The sequence below is a fragment of the Erpetoichthys calabaricus genome, chromosome 13 (assembly GCF_900747795.2).
Source record: "Erpetoichthys calabaricus chromosome 13, fErpCal1.3, whole genome shotgun sequence".
Taxonomy (NCBI): Eukaryota; Metazoa; Chordata; class Cladistia; order Polypteriformes; family Polypteridae; genus Erpetoichthys; species Erpetoichthys calabaricus.
The window spans coordinates 73,215,240-73,236,698 of NC_041406.2; the positions used below are offsets into that span (position 1 = coordinate 73,215,240).

At 37.6% G+C, this 21,459-nt stretch overlaps 1 protein-coding gene across 3 annotated transcripts in view; it reads left to right on the top strand.

The window, feature by feature from the left end:
- mindy3 (MINDY lysine 48 deubiquitinase 3) overlaps nucleotides 1-21,459 on the top strand; it is a 196,322-nt gene that overhangs the window by 132,259 nt on the left and 42,604 nt on the right. For all 3 annotated transcript variants that reach the window (XM_051935919.1, XM_051935918.1, XM_051935920.1), the window contains one exon: nucleotides 16,857-16,929. In XM_051935919.1, coding sequence (XP_051791879.1) covers nucleotides 16,857-16,929 — 73 coding nt within the window. The remainder of the gene's footprint in view (nucleotides 1-16,856; nucleotides 16,930-21,459) is intronic.

Here is a 21,459-nt window from a genome sequence, read left to right on the forward strand (position 1 = left end):
CCACCCAATGCTTACTGGAATGAGTGCAACCCTGGATTGATGGATGTAACCATTAAACATCCATCCTTTTTCAGAGATGTTGTGGCAAGCTGCCCTGGGAATTTAATGGATGTTTCCGGCAATTCACAACACAGTGAAGCCAAATGTTTTCTCGCTTTGATATCTCTGCCACCTGGTGGAATTCCCCAGATTTACATAAAGTATGCATGCAAGTATAAACAGTTCACTGGTTGTCGTAGTGTGAAGTTTTAAACCTGGCCTAAGCTTGGCATTTCCAGATAATCATCTAGTTACTAGCTGTGAACTGCTGTCAAACCGTTGCTTAATCTCACAGGTTATTGGTGTTGCAAATTGTGATTGATGTTATCCATATTCCTGGGCTGTTCTATGCCCCCATATTCAGACAAACGGTGATCTGACTTGAATTTTTTTTTTTTTTGAGTAACAGCCCACATTTTTTTTTTTTTCTTTATTTCATCTTAGACAATTTCTTGTATTAGGAATTTGTTAGTTTGTGCATACCCATTGGGGTCACAGTGCAGGGTCAGCCTTGCTCAAGGTCCAAGCAGAGTAGGATCTCTTTTGGCAGTAATGGGGATTCGATCCGGCAACCTTTCGCGGGTACCAGCACAGATCCTTAGCCTCAGAGCCACCACTCCACTCTTTGGTTTGAAACATACCCTTCAGTGTGCATTACTCTCCTAATGTTTATTATGAGCGCTTGTAATAATTGGTTAGAACTTGAAGGGTTAGCTAGAGGTTAGATGAAGCATGAAGTTCTTGGGAGGCCCATGCCCACCCTGAATATATTTGGTCTAACAGCAAAACTGTGGACACAACCTTTACTGAAATGCACAAATACTCAAGATATTTTAAAAAATAAAGTGTCTAAACTTTAATTGGTGATTTCATTTTTAGTGACCATCTTATGGTCAGTGTTGGTGTTTTATAGTACCGGTATCTTACTGCACAGATAATAAGAGCAGTGGGAGATTTTGAAGTTTCAAAATTTTGCACAATGTGCTGTATTCAAGATATCTCAATGAAAATTGAGCTGTCACCCACAAATTTTCTTATAGACTCCCTCTGCTAAATTTCAACAAAATTGCTTGACTGGGAGCCAAACAGTTTGATGTGGAGAGACAGACCAACATGAGGACCTCGGTAGGTGCTTTTCATATTACAGCAGTACTCCGATTTATTCAAGATAATGTAGACCAATGCTATTTCGAATGACTAAAAACTCAAATAAAATTGATGGCAAAGTTTCTCCCTGGTCCAGCCATTTGACAGCTTCCAATTTTCACTTGTAAGCATACCACAAAATGCTTCCTTTTCCATTGTGGTATTCAAGATGATGACTTAATGAACTAAAGAAGTGTGTAAAAACAAAAATACAAAGTGAACGAAACATTAGAGCATGTGTACTGTATTCACAATCAATGCTGATGACAGTGATAATAGCCAAGGGTTGTGGCTGGGGAGGGATGAATGAGTCTTGCACACATTGCAAAAGTTACCAACTCCTCAGCCACTTGCTCAGTACAGTCAAGGTTAATAGTATTTCTGTAATCAGTACAGTAATTCACAGCAAAGATTTTAACAATTATAAGAAAGTAGTGTATTACATTTACAGGTTTGCCTTAGATAATGCAGATCTTAGGTTAATCTAGGCGCAGATGACAATGGTTCTATTGTACATACAAATGGATAAAAAAAAAAAAGCTGGTTTTTCTCAATTAGAATTCTGCTTAATGGTTTTGGTGGAAAGATCTGACCTTTTAGTGAAATGGCTAGTCTGTTTCTTCTGATAGTAATAGTATTTAATGGCAAGTCTGCTTGCACTGAACCACACCATTAATTTTTGCAGATGGCAAGTCGCCTTGTGACGCAATAATGGCTTCCCTAACAGAATATGTGATTTCTTAGGCTACTGTTAACTCACCAGTGAATACCACTCTCATGTTAGGCCCCATAGTGTTGTTTTTTTTTTTTTTTTTATAATGTGTTTTTAAAATCCAATAACATTCCATACAAGTAAGTCAAGTTTAACAAAACTAGGTTTGAAAACAAATCAACCCCCCACCCATGAGAAAGAGACGGGGCCAGCAGAGTAAAACTTTAATAATAGTAAATATATGTAAATAAATAAATGAATAAAAAAGTGGGGGAGAGAATCTGCTTCCTCAATTTAAATGCTTATTCTAAAATGTTCTTGATTAGATCCTGCCAAGTTTTGAAAAAAATTTGTACAGGTCCTCTAAGTGAGAATTTTATTTTTTCCATTTTCAAATAATATATAACATCAGTTACCTACTGACTTAAAAGAGATGGGTTAGGATTCTTCCAGTTTATCAAGATAAGTCTACGTGCGAATAGTGAAATAAAGGCAATTACAGTTTGTTTGCCCTTCTCTACTTTAAGCCCATCTGGAAAGTACACCAAACACAGCTGCTAGTGGATTAGGAGGGATTGTGACACCAAGGCTTTCTGAAAGGCATTTAAAGATTTTGGTCAGAATGATGTTAATTTGGTGCACGCCCAAAACATCTGGCCCAATAAGGCTGGAACTTGATTGCAACATTTGCAGGTTGGATCTTGCCCTGGAAATATTTTAGACAATTTTAAATGAGACAGATACGCTTGCTGTATAATTTTAAGTTGACTAATTGTATGCTTTGCGCATATGGAGCTCAAGTGAATTCTATGCATTGCTACCTTTCACTCCTTTTCTCATACCCCATAGTTTAATTATATTTTTCCTGTTTCAGGTTTACCTGATCCATCGTGGTAATTTACCCAGCCTCCCCTTCTAGAACAGTTTGCAAAGACCACCGGTTACTTCACAACATACTGTAACAAAAATGCATTTTATATTACAATATTTCCAAAACATAAAGTAGTTCAGTTTTTTCAAGAATCACTTTATCTAGTGAACTTTAAATAAAGATTATGTTCAATAATTTTTGAAAATCATTATAATTGATTATAGGACTGTTTTGATAATAGCCAATAAAGAACCGTTGGGAGTGTAGTACTGTATTAAGTTTAATAAGAACACAGTTGAGGCCCTTATAAGATACTTTTTCTATGTGTATAATTCAGAGTCGGTTTCAGGTAATTAATTAGTTAATGTATAGTTTTTCTTGTTGCTGCAGCCTTTAATCATTAAGTTTTTCTTTTGTCAAAAAAAAAACTTTTTTCATGATGTTTAATAGCTAAGATTATATTAGATTATGTATTTTAATGTATCATTACATAAACTGTGCACTGAGTTGTTTTTTTAATTGTTATTAAAGTAGCTCATCAATAAATGCATTTTAGTGTAGCTATTTCTTGATTGTAATTACTGATGAATGCGCATGGTATAAACAAAAATAGTTCATGGTGTTCTCAGTATTAAACTACTATAAGCACTGAAATGTATTTAAGTTAAAATCCAAAGAATGTTCTTTTTAGTAGATTTTTTCTGCATTGTTAGATATATACAGGACCTTAAAATAACTTATTTCATCACAATAAATTGCACTGAAAACTTGCCCGTAAATGCCAAAGTCCTATTACAAGTTGAAGGAAGAGTGATGACTTTATGCTGCCTGGAACATATTGTCCTACATTTATAGGATGCTTTCTAACGTTAGTCATGCAAGTTTGGCACATTTTTCACTGCAAAAAATGTTTTGTTATGGTTTTTGAACCACATTTCCTTGTAAGGGTTGTTGTAGATATTTTAGCTCTTCTGAATAGTTTTAAGTTCTCTGTTCAGAAATAGTACTGGCTACATGTGTTAACCTACATGGGCATTATGGTATCACTTGCATATTATTCCTTTTAAAGTTTAGGCATGTTTTAGGTTTGCTTTGTGTCCTAGACAAGGTTGGCATTTGAGTTTGTAACCGTGTGGTTTCCTATTTGGATTTCTTGGCTGATATACTGTATCACAATGCCTGAACAAAACAGAAAACTATTAAATGAATTAAATTTGAATCCTTTACCACAAATAGGAAATTAGACATTTCAGAAAATTACATTGAGATATTAGTTGCATTAATATGAAACCATATACTATGGAAACTGAATACTCAATATAATGAGCTGCAGTTTGTAATTTGACAAAACTGGTTTAAAATATTTGTGATTGCTTCTTTATATGAAACAGGTAGAAACATTTGTTTGCAGATTACTACTCTGGGAATAACATGAGATAGGTAAATCCTGAAATAATGTGTTAGGGTTAACAAGACTTAATGTTTAATACTTTTATTTATTCATACACTAAAATAAAAATTGCAGACTTTTAAAATGAAAATTATTAAATCTAAGAATATAATTTAAATAACAACTCTGCCAGTTTATATTTATGGTGAGGGCACAGTCTGCACGTAATTGCAGCAAAAAAATTTAAGTAATAGAGCTTAAAACACTGTTCTGGATGTTTTTCCTGTTATTTATGGTGTTGTAAGTGGTATAGAGACAGCAACAGGAGTCTGGTGTGATGCCAGGTTAGACCCTGGTAATGGAGAGTGGCTTTAGGAATTTGGAACATTATGCCCTTCTTATGGGGAAGAAGCCTGAGCATGTGCAGGAGGTAGAAAAGTACCAGCTGCAAATAGTTAATATTATCTTCTCGCATAGCATGGATTCTGAAACCAAACTACTTGATCATTTTGATCTCTCTTCTTCTCTGGATTTGACATGTGTGAAAGACCATGGGCTTGTGTGGGGATACAAGTGACTGGCTGAGGGCTGTGCAATTTGAATGGATGAGAACGTTGCCTCAGTGCATCTACAAGTTACAAAGAGGAAAACCCTGACTGTTGTTTGTACGTTTGCACCAAAAAACTTTTCTGAGTATTCAACTTTCTTTGATAAGGTGGATGTGGTGCTTGAAAAAGTGATTCCCGCTAACTCGGTAGTCTTACCTGAGTGACTTCAATGTTCATGTCAGGAATGACAGAGATACCTGGAAGGGCTGGACCTGAACCAGAATTCCGAGTTGTTACTGGATTTCTATGCTAGTTGTGAATTGTCTATAACATACCGCATATTCAAACACAAGGAAGGCTCATAAGTGATACCACAGAACCTTGGGCTGAAGGTTGATGATAGACTTCGCAGTTTTGTCATCTGTCCTGAGGCAGTATGGTTTTGGACACTCAGATGAAGAAAGGGGCCAAACTGTACAGCTGACCACCACTTGGTAGAGACTTGAATTCAAAGTGAGGGGCATAGGCCGGATAGACCAGTGAAGCCTAGACGAGCAGTTAGGTTTTCTTGGGAGCATATGACTGAGGCTTCCGTTCGTGATGAGTTCAACTGCTACCTCCAAAAGAACTTTTCCCATGTGCAGAGTAAGGTGAGGAAAGTTCATTTTGAATGGACCCTGTTCAGGGACCTCAATTGTGAAGGGAGCTGCTAAAACCTGTGATCTTAAGGCAGTTGGGGCATCATGTATTGGCAGCCCTAGGATATTGACACTGAGGGAAGCAGTCAGACTGTAGAAGGTGGTCTCTGGGAAATGTTGTCTATTGTGTCTTGTGATCCTGTTGATGGGTACCGACAGGGTTATGACGAGTGTTGCAAAAACCGTTTGTGGAAGCAAAGACTTGAGCATCGGGATAAGTTTTGGAGAGCCCATGGAGAAAGACTTTGAGATGGCCTTAAGGCAAACTGTTTGACAACCTCAGTGGGGAACATGTGACTTTGTGCAGACTGTGTTTAATCAGGGGATGGAGAAATATTGGCCTCTTTTGGGGAAATTGTTGTGCAATGCAAGAAACCCAGTTGGACATTACCTCTTGGTAGGAGTCTGAGGCCAAGTTGGACATGTCGGGGATGTGTGTTATCCCATTAATATTGCCATAGTCAGTATGGTGCTTCAAGGTGCTGGCGTGGACAAAATCGTATTGGATATTTTGACAGCATTTAGCAATGTTGTGGATAGTATGATTTAACACTGTAGAAGTCACTGGCACATACTGTAGCTTAATTAGCAAAGTGGATCTCAGCTTTCAGGTCTTCAAAGAAAGAGCAGCTCCTCAGCTTTTTGGGTCTCAGAGAGTGCTTTTAAAACGAAGAGATAAATGCAGCTAGTTTTTGAAAGAAGTTGTAGCCTCTAGTGATTGGATCAAAGTCACTTCCCAGTTAGAGAACCACTCCCTGCTCATAGGCACATTATTTTGTCTATCCAAATTGCCACTCATTGAATTATAGCTCTTCGTTCAAACTTGGGAGTCCATTTGGTGCCTCCATGTCTCAGAGTCTGCAAAGGTATCGGGTTCAACTCTGTTTTACACATTTGTGATCAGATAACATGTAGGGCTGACTGAGAATGTAAGAGCAGAAATTAAGCCATTTTCTCAGGAATGCAGGTTGGGGGGAAGGGGGGTGGGGGTGACACTGGATTCAATGTTGCATGAAAGACTAGTGTTTGTTCCCTATATCAATGTAGTGAAAGCTTTGTCCGAATACTTTGTTATAAATTGAATTAGTTACAGTGGTTGTTGGGATCTGTCAGGGATGTGTCTTGACACCATTACCTTTAATGGTTATTATTGTTGATCAGTAAATTTCGCCAAAGTGTTATTTGCAGCGAATTTACTGCTTTCCTTTTGCTCTTGTTTGTCAAATTATTTAATGACTAGACATTAAGCCTGTTACAATAACGGGTGCTAGAAAAGTAGTGCATAAACATTAGTAGGAACAGTCCTATATTAAATGGCAGGGGGACCTTAACCTCATTCTGTTTCTTGTCTTATATTTTTGCAAGAAGCCTAAAGTAAAATTAAAATAGAAACGTATATGACAACACAGTAAAGTATAATTAAATATTACATTTATCTTCTCTTCTGTGGCTGTTGATTGATGTGTTGTCTGTTTGAAGATCTCCTATCCTGCCTCTCTTTATTTTAGCCTGCTGTGGCGTCACTCCAGCAAGTACTGTGCAGTTCCCCAGCAAGTATTTTAATCTGTGCTGGCATGCAGCTGATTATTGTATGTGTGGCGTCTCCCCAGCAACAGATTCGCGAAAATAAATCTACTTTTAAAAGTCATCCTATTGTAATATCATGAAAATCTGTATATTTAGGAAAACCCCTTCAACGACTGACACTTTACACTTTACCAGGCCAAGCTTCTTAATCGCAAATCTGACATCCTCCGAGTGAACACTTGCACAACAACAAACACTAATCCCACCTCTTTGGGGAAGCTGGTCTCCGCGTCTCAGTATCTGATTGGATTTTTCGTGCCTTATGTTTTAGGTGTTACCTCATTTACCGAAATCTGATTGGATCGACCGTGCGCGATATTTTATAGGTCCCGCCCTCTCCGTCTTGTGTGACGCGTCAGGCAGCCTTTGAAGCATCTGCTAGAGGCCGGTGACTCTGCCACTCATTTTGCCCTTCCCTGTATTTCCTCCTTATCCGTAATATGCGTTTAATTTTCTGTCACAAACAGTGGGCAATCAGCAGAGTCTCCCCTGGAACTGATGTAATGTGTGGTGTGCAGCTGATAATCGTGGCGTCTCTCCAGCAAGTACTGTGCAGTTCCTCAGCAAGTATTTTAATCTGTGCTGGTGTGCAGTTGATTATTGTATGTGTGGCGTCTCCCCAGCAACGGATTTATGTGCGCGGGGCCGTGAGTACCCAATCAGCACTCTCCCCAGCAATGATGTCCTTTATTAAAGAGTGCCCCGCACATGCATTTCACCAAAAAACACAGACACATGGACGCACACAGGGATTTATTAAAGAGGATAATTTGGCTGGTTTAGGAGAACTTTTTTAGCAGAGAAAACTAAAGCAGATATCACAGAATATGCAGACTTAATGGAAACCAAAGGTGCTATTATTATAATTATTAGAACAATATATCTACATAAGATACTATATAGTAAATGGCCAAATGAATTGAAAACACCAAGTGTTACTTAGGCAATTGTTTTTGTTTAATTTATAATTTATATGAATTGAAAAATGTACGTCAGCACATTAGATTGACTGGAATATTTGAAGCCACAGTGACATGACTTTCTAGCACTATATTTGTTAAAGATAAATAATTTATACAACCATGAAAAAATTGCAAAAAATGAGATATTAAAGGGACCACACATGCAATGAGTGGTATTTTGTGCTTAAACTACTGGGTAAGTCTTATACTTTTATTGTCATACAGACTTTTGGAATAAAATAAAGTTTTCCTTTAGTAACACAGATGTTCATAATAAGGTAGATTCCAAATAATGGCACTCCAAATTTTAGTATTTGGTGGAGCCTCCCCTTGGTGAGAAATGACAGCAACATCTTTCTATAGTGTTTAACAAGGCTGGAGAACACTTTTGTGGAGGGATCTTATACCACCCTTCCATTTAGAACATTTTCAGATCATGGAGATTCTTGGGTTTCTCTTGTGAACTGCTGTTTTTAATTGTGACCACAGTTTTTCAAATGGGGTTCAAATCTGAAGAATGAGAGTGCCATTGTGTTTCTGCAACCAGTTCTTTGTTGATTTTGATGTGTGCTTTGGATCATTGTATAACCAGCCACAACCCAGTTTCATCCTTCTCACAGAGGCAATCAAATTTTCTGCTGAAATGTTCTGGTATTTAATGGAATTCATTATGCCACTGACCTTAACAAGAGCCCCTGGACCACTGGCAGTAAAACAGCCCCAAAGCATTAAAGAACCACCACCATATTTTACCATGGTTATGAGATGCCATGCTTTGTATGCAGTTCCCTTTTCTCGCCAAACATGGGAATGATGTGGGTGGCCAAAAAGCTCAATTTTTGTCTCATCTGACCACAAGACACGATTCCAGTTGTATCTCCAATGTTGTTTGGCAAAGTTGAGATGCTGGGATTTGGGACTCTGGAGAAGCTCCTTTCGTTCCACCCATCCATAAAGTTTCTGGTCATGGAGGTGTTGTCTCACAGTGACTTTGAATCAGTGAATCCCCAAGGTTCAGCTGAACTTTACAATTATAAAACTCTGATCTTTGAGCTCCTCTGTCTCTCGTTCTCCTTATTGTGCATTTGGTGCAATATGCAGATGCGTCCCCTATTATGGCTTGTGCTTACTGATAATTTCATTGAATACCTATTTTTCTGTTGGCATTCCCCAATCTTTGCAGCTCACCTTTTTTCCTCATTTGAGCTGAGAGCTGTTTGGTTTTATCCATGTTGATGGACGACAAAAGAATTTTCTTGTTTGTTACTTCATACAGTGGAACCTCGGTTTCACGAATGTCTCGGAACACGTACAGATCTGTTTACGACCAAAAAGTTTTGCCAGACTTTTGCATCTGTTCACGACCACATCACTCGGTATATGTACAAGCCAGTTTCCCTTTCGGTTTGTACGTGTTCAGTCTCTCTCTGTGCATTTCCTGTGCAGAGAGAGAGAGAGACACACACACACACACAGCCAGGCGAGTGAGAGAGAGGGCTGGACACATAAGGTAGAGAAGGCAGTTAAAGAATGTACTGGGCTTGTTTTTGTTTTTCACTTCTGTTTACAGTGATCAGTTCGTAGCGTGCATTGTTGCAATGTTACATTTCTTGGTGGTTTATTAAATTACGGATTTTTTCAAATGTTCATTTTTTTCCCTGTGCTTAAAAACTCATTTAAAAAAAAAGTGTTTTTAGCCAGCGGTTGGTAGCACTATAGCGTGAACTATTGCAGTGTTAGTTTTCTCAGTGTTATTCAATGTTTTTACATTTAGTTTACTATTACGCTGTGCATTCTATGGTTTAATTAACTACTGTATATTTGTGCTTAAAAACGACCAGAGTTTTGGAACGAATTATGGGTTGTGAACCAAGGTTCCACTGTACTGTATTTATGCCCCAGTGAAACAGGAAATAGCCATTGACAACAGTTCCTAAACACTAAAAGCAATATCATGAAACATTTTCCCCTAAGATGCAAATTATTTGGTCTTATTTATAGTATTCTTTAAGGATGTTAATAATTTTCCCACATATGTTTTTGACAAGATAAATTATTTCAAAGTTATAGCACTATTGTAGGAATTGTTTTTATTAAATAAATAGTCAATAATTTCTCTAAACATTTGAGGATTTTTGAGAATAATTGTATGGATTATGCATATTAATATTTTACTTGAGGGGTGCCAGTATTTCTGGAATTGACACTAAATGCATGCAATGAATACAAATTATGATATGTTTCATTTATATAAAAATTCTCAAATGAAATTTTTTCCTTTTAAGGTACAGCATAATGTGGTTTTGGCTTATGTATGGTGTTTAAATCTCATTTGTCCCTGATGTTTGTAATTGGACTTCTAAGACAGATTATATGAAGCATTTATACCAGTATAAGGGGAATGAAAAAATGTAAGGACTCAGATTTTTTTCTTAAATGTTTGTATTGTATGGGTTGTTGAGTGCCCCCATGCCTTTATTGCAAGGTTTTCTTGTGATTGAGTGAGTGAGGGAGTTTATTTCTTATCCCACATTTATGAATCTGACCTTTGTGACCTCTCTTGAGTTCATTGTTCACTTCAGCAATCTGCTGCAGATGTGAGTACAAAGTGCACACCTCATAGCAGCTGCATTTTAAATATTTAATGATGGAGTTTACGGTGCTACAGGCTATTGCATTAAGTGATTCAACATTAAAAGAGTTTCTTCTGTGTCATACTGTAGTTCACTTTGATTTTTAAACGTTGAAATCATATTGAAATGATGGTGATCCTATTGTTTGTTCTGGTAAATTAATCTCACATGGCTTCATATGACAAAGGAAGCTACAATAATATCTCCTTCAAATATTTAGTGATGAAATAAAATAATACTGTTTTATCCTGTCTGTACTAGAAGTGGCATATTACTCCTTATATAATATAGGGTGTATTGTTCAGAGGTGTTATTTTGTATAGGTTGATTTTTTTTTTTTTTTTTTTTGATATTGAGATTATTTCAAAAATTATGCATAACATTTTATTTAATTTAAAAGAATGTTGTACAGATATGTGCTGTTGTTGTTGTGTCCTAAAATCATTAAATGTACAGAACGTAACATTACTAAATTAATTGCCTTTTCAATTTAGCATATATTTTTTTCCACTCTAGAAAACTACATTGGTGCAATGGATAGTGTTTACTGCCTTACAACTCTGGTAACCTGAGGTCACATCCCAATATATGCTAGTCCAGGTGTGTAATGTATGCATGTATGTAGGTGTTTCCTGAATAAGACTGGTTGCCTATGTGGAGCATTAATGTTTGAATTCAGTTTTATACAAATAGATTCTAGTGTCCCCTTTAAACTGTAATGGAATAAAGCAGGTTTGGCAATGGAAGGGTAAAATATACATAAGCAGTGTTTGTGGGTGTGTAATTAATAAATAAATAAATATATAAAACATTTGTTTTGTTATCTTATTTAAATCTCTCAAAATATGAAATCTGAAGAAGAATGATGTTTGGTTTTTTTTAAGATATTCCTGCTTTACTACTGTTTGTTTTAAATTAGACTTGCTTGTTTAAAGTATGTGGTAAATGTTTTAGCTGCTCTGCATTGTTTAGATATAGAGAAAATTACTAAGTCGTTTTTGTGCATTTATCTTGTTTCCAGATAAATAAAACCGTAAATCTAATTAGCTCATTTTATGACCTTAAATTGTAAGTAGTTGGACAAAGTCCTGTTTGAAATAAAAATAGTGAGTTTAATCAGGAATACTGATAGTGAAAAGCTCTGTGAAGCATAGCTTCACTATTGTGAAATGTGTTTTTAATGAGTGATTTTCATGAACCATCATGTTCTCCATTTTTTTTAAAAATAATTGATTTAATATAATGATCATCGTGTTCCATTTGTTATGGCGTAGTTTTTGCTTTAAGTAGTAGCTGTGCATAATTGGATCATGTGAAGTTGGAAAGCCAGGCTTTATAGGTTTATTTTTAGTATATGGTGCTAGTTTTTCTGCTTGTTTAAGAATCTTGAACAGATAGTATGGGAAAAGGTATTAGAGAAAACACATAGATGGAAATTTAGCTCAACCCAACTCTTAAATACTCAGATAATGCCCTCATCTTTAAAAATAAACTGAACAGAAGGAGGTGTTCTTCTGTGTAGTATTAGAAAAGTATTGGCGAGCAAAGCGAGCAGGGGGTAAAGCCCCCTATATATATCTATCTATTATAAAAAGAAATCCTGTCCCCTGTCCTGATAGACTAAATTATCTTCTGAGAAAGATCACGTATCGTAAAGACCCGCGAGACGAAAGAGACCTGCCATGGTGCGTCTCATGGGAACATAGAATGAGAGTCTTGCAAGACACACCCCTACTTACAAGCAATATCAAAAAAACAAATCAGTACTGTAAAGACAGTCATGCAGCACACACAGCTCCAGGGCTCTCAGTGCATATAAAGTGTATAAGGTCAATACGGTAGAAATGAAATGAATAGGGTAGAAATGAAATGTTGACACTTTAAACGAAGAAGAAAGAAAAGCGCGGAGAAAAGAGACTCAAATGCGTTGGACAGACAAAAGAGCAAAAAAGAATAATCGAGGTGCAAATTCAGAAAATAAGGAAAGTATTATCAGCCCGGAACAAGTGGAATTGAAAAAAAAGCACGTCCAACGTCCGGCTCTTAATTAAATGACAGTGAGTAAAAGACAAAGTAGAACTTCATAGAGATGTTTTACAAACGTTGGCGCTAAAACACATGCAGAGCAGGTTAGAGACTATGAAACCAGGGAAATTAGAAAGGCTCAAAAAAAAAAAAAAATGTTGGCGCTATACACGTGGAGAAAGTTAAAGGATATGAAAGTAGGGAAAATTAGAAAATATAAAAAAGTAAAGATCGCAGTAGTGCAAACAAACAAACTGTCTCATTTAACTATGCACCAGTCTAACTTTGGTTTTGCACAATAATTACTACACTATTGCACCTTAACACTTAATTCTACTTTATTCACATAATTTTACTTATTTATTATGTTCTACTATACTGTTATCTTTCGATCTATGACTTTTTGTTAATCTAACTGATATTCTTCTAACTTGGAACAGTTTTTGATAAGCAGATCAGGATGCATTTCACTGAGTATTGTCCTTTATAACTATGCATGTGACAAAAAAAGAATCTTGAGAATTTCAAAAACGGAGTTTACCGAACATGCATTTATTGGTTACTTTGTTAATGTATATATATTTATCTGTCTGCTTATTTAAAAACCTAAATTTACACCAGGAGTCAAAACGTTCTGTCTAGCCCTTGTACAAAAACCTAGACAAAAGCTGGGGTATCACCTTGGTAAACCCATGTACTTTTGGAACTGTGAGAGGAAAATAGCACGACTTTACAGACAGGAGTCCAATGCAGAACTCTACTTACTTTTTTACTTTGTAAAAAAAAAAAAGTATTAACTGCTGATGTTGTTGATCGTTTTGTCTGTGCTGAAATTCCAAACGGAGAAACCTATCCTGACCTCATTAAAAAAGATTCAGCATATTGGGACTCGCTAGATTACAAATATTGTTTTGACAGAAGTTCTGAAATAAAAGTGAAACTAATGAAATAGCAACAATTCAAAGGAAAAAAAAATCTTCAAAGTGTGTATCCGGAAAACCAAATACAGGGGTTGGCGAGCAAAGCGAGCAGGGGGCAAAGCCCCCTAGTGTATGTATATATGTATGTGGTGGTGTGTGTGTGTGTGTGTGTGTGTGTATGTGTGTGTATGTATATATATATATATATATATATATATATATATATATATATATATATATATATACACACTCTCTATCCTTCAATATATACAGTCCCAAAAAGTGTTTACTTTAATTGAAGGGTATGTATCCTGAAGTGCAAACAACATTTACTAGAAGGAAAAATGTAATGGAATAATCCCCTTTTGTAAACTGCTTCCAGAAAAAAACATAGGACAGTCCTATCATCAGAGTGCACGCATAAAGAGCAACTGCTGACAGGAATGGGAGGGAAAAATGCCCAACCATTCCTGCATCCAATGGCCGGTCAAAATCATCTTTACTGCGAATATCGAGTTTACAAAATTGAGTGCTACCGATGATCAGGTTGATGGAAAATGGAAAACTCAGTCTCACCACACCCTTCTCTTCAGGTATTATATTTATAGTGCCTACAACTACACACTACGAATCCCACAGGCCCCTCCACATCCATGCAAACCAGTTTTAAAGAAACAGACCCTATATTTACAAACCAGGTGTCTATGCAGAGGTGGGGTACAGTTTATGACATCCATAAGATTGTCTGTCTTTGACCAAGCACATTCACTGACTGCCTCTAAGGGATTTCATTCCCTTTCACTCTGGCTTTTTCTAGACTCATTGATTTCATACTTAGAAGTGAAATGATTTGCATATCAAGACATCACATAAAGTGTTACAAACCAATTGTTTTTGAATGGTTCTTTGACAAAACAGTAATAACGGAAACCTATATTAGTCACTTTTGCAGTTTATTTGGAGCAGTTTTACAATTTACAAGTACATTAAAGGTTGTTTGAAAAATTACAAGATCTTCAATGTCAGGTCAACCTTGTACTATTTTCTGTCAGATTGCCCGACCATATTCATCATGTGTTACCCAACAATGCTTAACTGTATTTAATACCTATTCCTGGTGACTAGACATAACTTTGATAGATTTTACAAAATACATCTACTGTGGCTATATTGTGATCATGTCAGTTTAGGAGGAGCATTTGTTTTAGCTTCTCTGCAGTTTTTAGATGTAGTGAAAATTACTAAAAGTCACTACATGATTTCATTCTACGAGTTACATGCAATTTTTAATAAAAAAAAAAAAACAGACACAAGTGAAGATATGCTGCTATGTCAACTTATTTGTTGTAGTTATGGGGGAGATTACCACATAATATATCCCAGAGCTATTTGGAACAAGAGAAGCTGAATTGCAAGCAATACGATAAGCCTCCCAGGCTTGCTTTCCTTTGCCAGGTCCTGATTAGTCAGTTTAAGCACCTTCCCGTTTACCTATTTTACATGTAGCCATTTAATGAAGTACAAGAAAGCTAACAACTCACTGAATCATTTTCCTTATTTTATGTTAAATACTGCTGCTGCAATATCACTTGTCAGCTAATGAGATCAATAACAAGTAATAATAATAATAATTCTTTACATTTATATAGCGCTTTTCTCACTACTCAAAGCGCTCTCCACACAGGGAGGACCCGGGAAGCGAACCCACAATCTCCTTAGCAGCACTACCACTGCGCCACCTGTGAGGATACATGTGTGTAAGTGCACTACGGCATGTAAGATTACTGAAACAATTATGACATCATAATTGTATGGAATAATAATAGTAGTCAGTATAAATGAATAAGCACTTAATTGGCTGTGAAACCTGACTTTGGGTCACACAGACACCACACAGACCCCTGTGTTTCCAGCCTGTGTGATTTACCTAAATCAGATACTAATGACCTGCCTTCTTATGGACCCATAGAAAATTCTTTTGTTTAGTATCATTCCTTGCTTGTCGCATGTTCTACTTGTTTGCTATTCATAAAATGAGAACTGGGCTCTGCATGTATTAAAGAAATATAAGGTCACATGCCACTTCAGTCCCTTCTTTCACTCACTAAAGCAAAACCTCACCTTAAACGGACACATTATTTTCAGTAAAGCAGCAGAAGGACAAAACCAATTTGAAATGCTAGGAATTTGGTAATAATGAGCTTCTAAATGTGTACTAGCTAAAAAGAGGTATTATAGATATTTGTTTTGAATGTGATAATGTCCCAGTTTCCCATCTCTGCTGTAATTTATTTATAGCAATAAATACCTTAAATATGGCCATTCTCTTTTGACTAAGTCCACATTTAATTTAACGCTAACACAAAAGTTTTGAAATTTAATAACTTTAATACTAGCGTTTTAGTAGCCTTTATTACTAAATGTCAAATTTTAGTTCTGTTTTGCTTTATTTTAAATAGTAGGCTTTTTCAATACCATAGTTATTTAGCTTTGTTGAACAGAAATACCTTCAGTCTTTGTCAAAATTTCAAGTGTTAAACTTGAATTAGAATAGAGAGGAACCCAGTGTGTATAATTGTTTTTCAGTTATTGTTGACCTAAAATAAAAGATGAGCTTTATTTGTGAATGTCTGAATGTATGCCATTTGTATTTTTACATTTTTTAGGTTCACTCATGGAAGTTAATAGTAAGCACATATCTGACATTTCCTATGAGACACAGGTGTATGCATTTTCCTAATTTCTTCTGTGCATTTAAAAGTACATCAGTTCACTAGATTTGGCAAAAATGGGGACTTACAGCAGGAACAACATGATAAGATTTGTTAATAATTGCAGTTATATGCACAGTTAATGTGAAAGTGATTTCTTAACAATTCATCATAAAAAGGGCCATGGTCAATGATGATTTCTGCCACCTCGATGAAGGACAGGCAGCTTGTAATGTGGTTATGTAGTGTTTTGTAGTCCACCGTAGCATTTTGCAAGTAAACGTGGAATGGTAGATACTTATCATAACCACTACCATGTTGGTTGAATATTTTGTCAGCATGTTGTGACTTAGTTATGGTAGTGGCGAATTTGCACAGGGATTCTCCCTGCAGCATATTCATTCCCAGTCTAAATAAGGCTTCTGGCAACTACAACAGTAGTGCCAGCAATTTAGATAAATGTTTATGCAGAAAGTTCTAAACATACATTATATCATACCATTATACCATAAACCATTATATTTTACTAACCAATTGATTTTTTAACAGTTACTGTTATTTAAATTTTTATGTGCATACATATTTATGTAATGTTATTTTGTCTGATACTACAGGAAATGACTCTAGTTGCTCCTGAATCACCATCAGAACAAGCTAGAAGAATTTTTCAAACATATGATCCTGAAGGTATAATATTTCTAGCAATATGCATTTTCTTCATTAAGCAGTGTGCATTGTTACATATTGAATATTGAACACAACCATTAAGATAAATAGTTCATTTGAATAATGCTATTTTTTGTATTATATTTATATTATACTGATTTGTTTTGAGTAAATGCATTGTTTAGAGTCATGCACATTGTGCATGGAGTGTTTCTGAGAGATTTGTTTCCTTACTTTCTTCTTTAGTCTTCTGGTTTTGTTAAGTACACTCAGTTATATTGGGCTATGTTTTTCAAAATGGCCACATAATTTGTATTTGTGGTAAGTGACAGGAACTGTTGAAAATGAGCATGTAGCATCATTTAATGGCAGAGGCATTGATTTAAAAACCACAAGGTTGGCAGTTCAGTTCCTTGTCTGCTTCAGTATGGGAGCCTGAGTAAGTTGGCTTACCTTCCTATGCTGCAGATTAAAACATAATAAGTTGCACCATAGCTCAGTAATTGTATGTTGCCTATAGGCCATGGTTATTGTAGAAAAATGCTATATAAAATACAGGTAGTCCGCAGGTTACGGACACTCGACCTATGACTTACGAACGAGGCCGCAGCTGTGACGCATGCGCCTCATTAACTGCCGCTCCATCTTTGGCCGGACAACGCTGCAAGTAGTGGCTAGAGGGGTGCGATTTCGCTGCTCGTGCAGTGTAATGTCCCTGTGTCCCTCGGGTGGCTCCCGGCGGCAAGCGAGCGGTGACCCGTGGTCCATAGTCACTGGGGCCACAGCTATCGCTCGTGTGCAGGACGGAGGCTTAATAGGGCTGTTCGCTGTCCGCCCACTATGCCGCCGCAGCTACTGCTCCTGACTGGACGCAGGCTGGATGGAGCGGTGTAGGGCGTTTCACTGCCCACCCACTACACACGGCTCCCCCCGAATCGTTTCCGGTGGGCGGCTGGTAATGCTGCAAGCGGTGACCTGGTTGTGGCTGAACGGAGGCCATTGAAGGTGAACGGGGCGGCGGGGGGTAACATTGTAGTGTGGTTCGGGTGGCTGCCTGTTGAATGGGGGTGGTGGTGGTGGTGGGCGATTCACTACACGCCTTTGGCAGCACCGTGTTCATTGTTGGCGGGCGGACGCACGCTGCAGGGTGCATACTGTAGTGGAGGTGACTGTGTGGTGGGTGGGTGGGTGGTGAACCACCCCTTGCTACTTCCATTCATTCTCAATAGCAAGCCTGCTTGTACTGTTACGTACATAGCAGGAAGTTGTCTTTTGTCAGTACACCATATGTGCTGACGAGGGATGCCTGCCTGCTGTGATAGCTGTACAGTGCTGTGCAGAAGAGCTCATCTTAACCTTTTGTCTTCACCCTTCAAGAATGTCTCTGAAACACAAATCTAATGCAAGTGCTGGTAATACAGTAAAGAAGAAAAAAACTATCGCCATTGAAAAAAAAGTAGAAATAATAAAAAGGTCAGAGAGAGGTGAAACTCCATCATTCATTGGCAGAGCACTTGGTTACAGTCGGTCAACAATAGTATTTATTAAAATAATGTACCTGTTCCGACTTGCATACAAATTCAACTTAAGTACAAACCTACAGTCCCTATCTTGTACGTAACCCAGGGACTGCCTGTAGTGGTTTGTAGACAGTAAACATGCTCTGCAAAACAATCAACATTAAAAGTTGCCACTTTAGCATTAAAGAAGGCTGAGACAGATATTTGTAATGCGTTTGTTTGTTTATTCAATTACTGATTTTATGTTGCTCAAAAACATTATAAAAAGCATTAAATCTAAAGGATGTTGTGAAAATAATTTGCCCTCTAAATATTTCATGTTGTGACACTCTTGGAACATATTGAATAATGTGTGGTAGTGAAAAGAACACCTTATTTCAACTAGAAATTGCCAATGGGCAACACCCCCCCCCCCCCCCCCCCCCCCCCCCAAAATCATAGAAGACATAAAGAGGAAAACTGTTGAAGACACACAGTTTTTATTGCAGTCTAGTCCTTTATTTTTCATCTTTTGTTGCAGTCAGAAGAAAGGGGGGGGGGGGGGGGTGTGGGGGGTTGGGGGCTATTTTAAATCTTGGCTTACCTCAAAAAACTTCCATCCATCCATTTTCCAACCCGCTGAATCCGAACACAGGGTCACGGGGGTCTGCTGGAGCCAATCCCAGCCAACACAGGGCACAAGGCAGGAAACAATCCTGGGCAGGGTGCCAACCCACCGCAGGACACACACAAACACACCAACCACACACTAGGGCCAATTTAGAATCGCCAATCCACCTAACCTGCATGTCTTTGGAATGTGGGAGGAAACCGGAGCACCCGGAGGAAACCCACGCAGACACGGGGAGAATATGCAAACTCCACGCAGGGAGGACCCGGGAATCGAACCCAGGTCCCCAGATCTCCCAACTGCGAGGCAGCAGCGCTACCCACTGCGCCACCGTACCGCCTCAAAAAACTTTGCCTAGCTTAATTAACTTCAGTAAAGATGATCTTTTAAACCAAAGTAACACAATAGTGTACTTTGTTTTAAAACCACACAGTGGTTATTGTGTTATTGGAGCTTCTACATTTTCTTTATTAGAATGCTAGAACCTATTAGATGTGAAAACATACACTGATCAGCTACAACATTAAAACCACTGGCAGGTGAAGTGAAAAACATTGATTACAGTAATCCCTCCTCCATCGCGGGGGTTGCATTCCAGAACCCCCCGCGAAAGGTGAAAATCCGCAAAGTAGAAACCATATGTTTATATGGTTATTTTTATATTGTGATGCTTGGGTCACAGATTTGCACAGAAACACAGGAGGTTGTAGAGAGACAGGAGCTTTATTCAAACATTGCAAACAAACATTTGTCTCTTTTTCAAAAGTTTAAACTGTGCTCCATGACAAGACAGAGATGACAGTTCCGTCTCACAATTAAAAGAATGCAAACATATCTTCCTCTTCAAAGGAGTGCGCGTCAGGAGCACAGAATGTCAGAAAGAGAGAGAAAAGCAAACAAATCAATAGGGCTGTTTGGCTTTTAAGTATGCGAAACACCGCGGCACAAAGCTGTTGAAGGCGGCAGCTCACACCCCCTCTGTCAGGAGCAGAGAGAGAGAGACAGAGAAAAACAAACAATCAAAAATCAATACGTGCCCTTCGAGCTTTTAAGTATGCGAAGCACCGTGCAGCATGTCGCTTCACGAAGCAGCTGCACAGAAGGGAGAGAAGGGAGCAACATGAAGATAATCTTTCAGCATTTTTAGACGAGCGTCCGTATCGTCTACGTGTGCGAACAGCCCCCCTGCTCAATCCCCCTACGTCAGGATCAGAGAATGTCGGCGCAAGAGAGAGAGAGAGAAAAGTAAGTTGGGTAGCTTCTCAGCCATCTGCCAATAGCCTCCCTTGTATGAAATCAACTGGGCAAACCAACTGAGGTACCAGAAATTAAAAGACCCATTGTCTGCAGAAATCTGCGAACCAGCAAAAAATCCGCGATATATATTTAAATATGCTTACATATAAAATCCGTGATAGAGTGAAGCTGCGAAAGGCGAAGCGCGATATAGCGAGGGATTACTGTATCTCATTTCAATGGCATTACAATGGCACCTGTGAAGGGGTAGGATATATTAGGCAGCAAGTGAACAGTGAATTCTTGAAGATGTGTTGGAAGCACGAAAAATGGGTAAGCTTCAGGATAGGTTTCTCTGTTTGAAATTTCAGCACAGCCAAAGCGATCTACATCATCAGCAGTTAATAATTTTTTTGGCAAAGTAACCAATGAATGCATGTGAGGTAAAACACGTTTTTGAAATTCTCGGACTTAAACTTCAAAGCCTTACAATATTTACATACTGTACTTCTGACATATCACCTATGTCCATATATTCGATCTCTATTCTCCTTTTAGTTATTTGTCTAGTTATTTTTAGTAATTTCTCTTTTTTTGTGCTAATGCGATGTTTACTTTCTTTGTTTTGACAGTGTCGTTTTTTTCTGCTTTCATATTCTGTACTTTACTCTGCATGTGTTTCACGCCTACATTTTTTTTTTTGTTTTTTTTTTTTTTGAGTCTTTTGAATTCCAGTTTTCATTATCTCTAACCTGCTCTGCATGTGTTTGGCCCCTTTTTTAACCTCTTTATGACGTTCTACTTTGTTTTCTACTCTTTCTTTTATTTGTGACCTCACTTTGTCCTGCTTTTTTTTCCATGACACCTGGTCCATGGTGATTATTTTCCCTTTTCCGAGTAATAATTTCCGTTTGTTTGCGCTACTGCGATTTTTACTTTTTTTTTTTTTATACTTTCTAATTTTACTACTTTCATATTCTTTAACTTTCTCCACATTTGTATCGTGCATATTTTTTTATTTTTTTTTTGAGCTTTTCGATTTCCACTGCTTTCATAATTTGCTCTGAATGTGTATAGCGCCAACATTTGTGAACGTGTTTATGAAGTTCTACTTTGTCTTTTACCGTCTTTTAATTCTGAGCCCGATTGAATGTGCTTTGTTTCAGTTCCACTTGTTACGGGCTG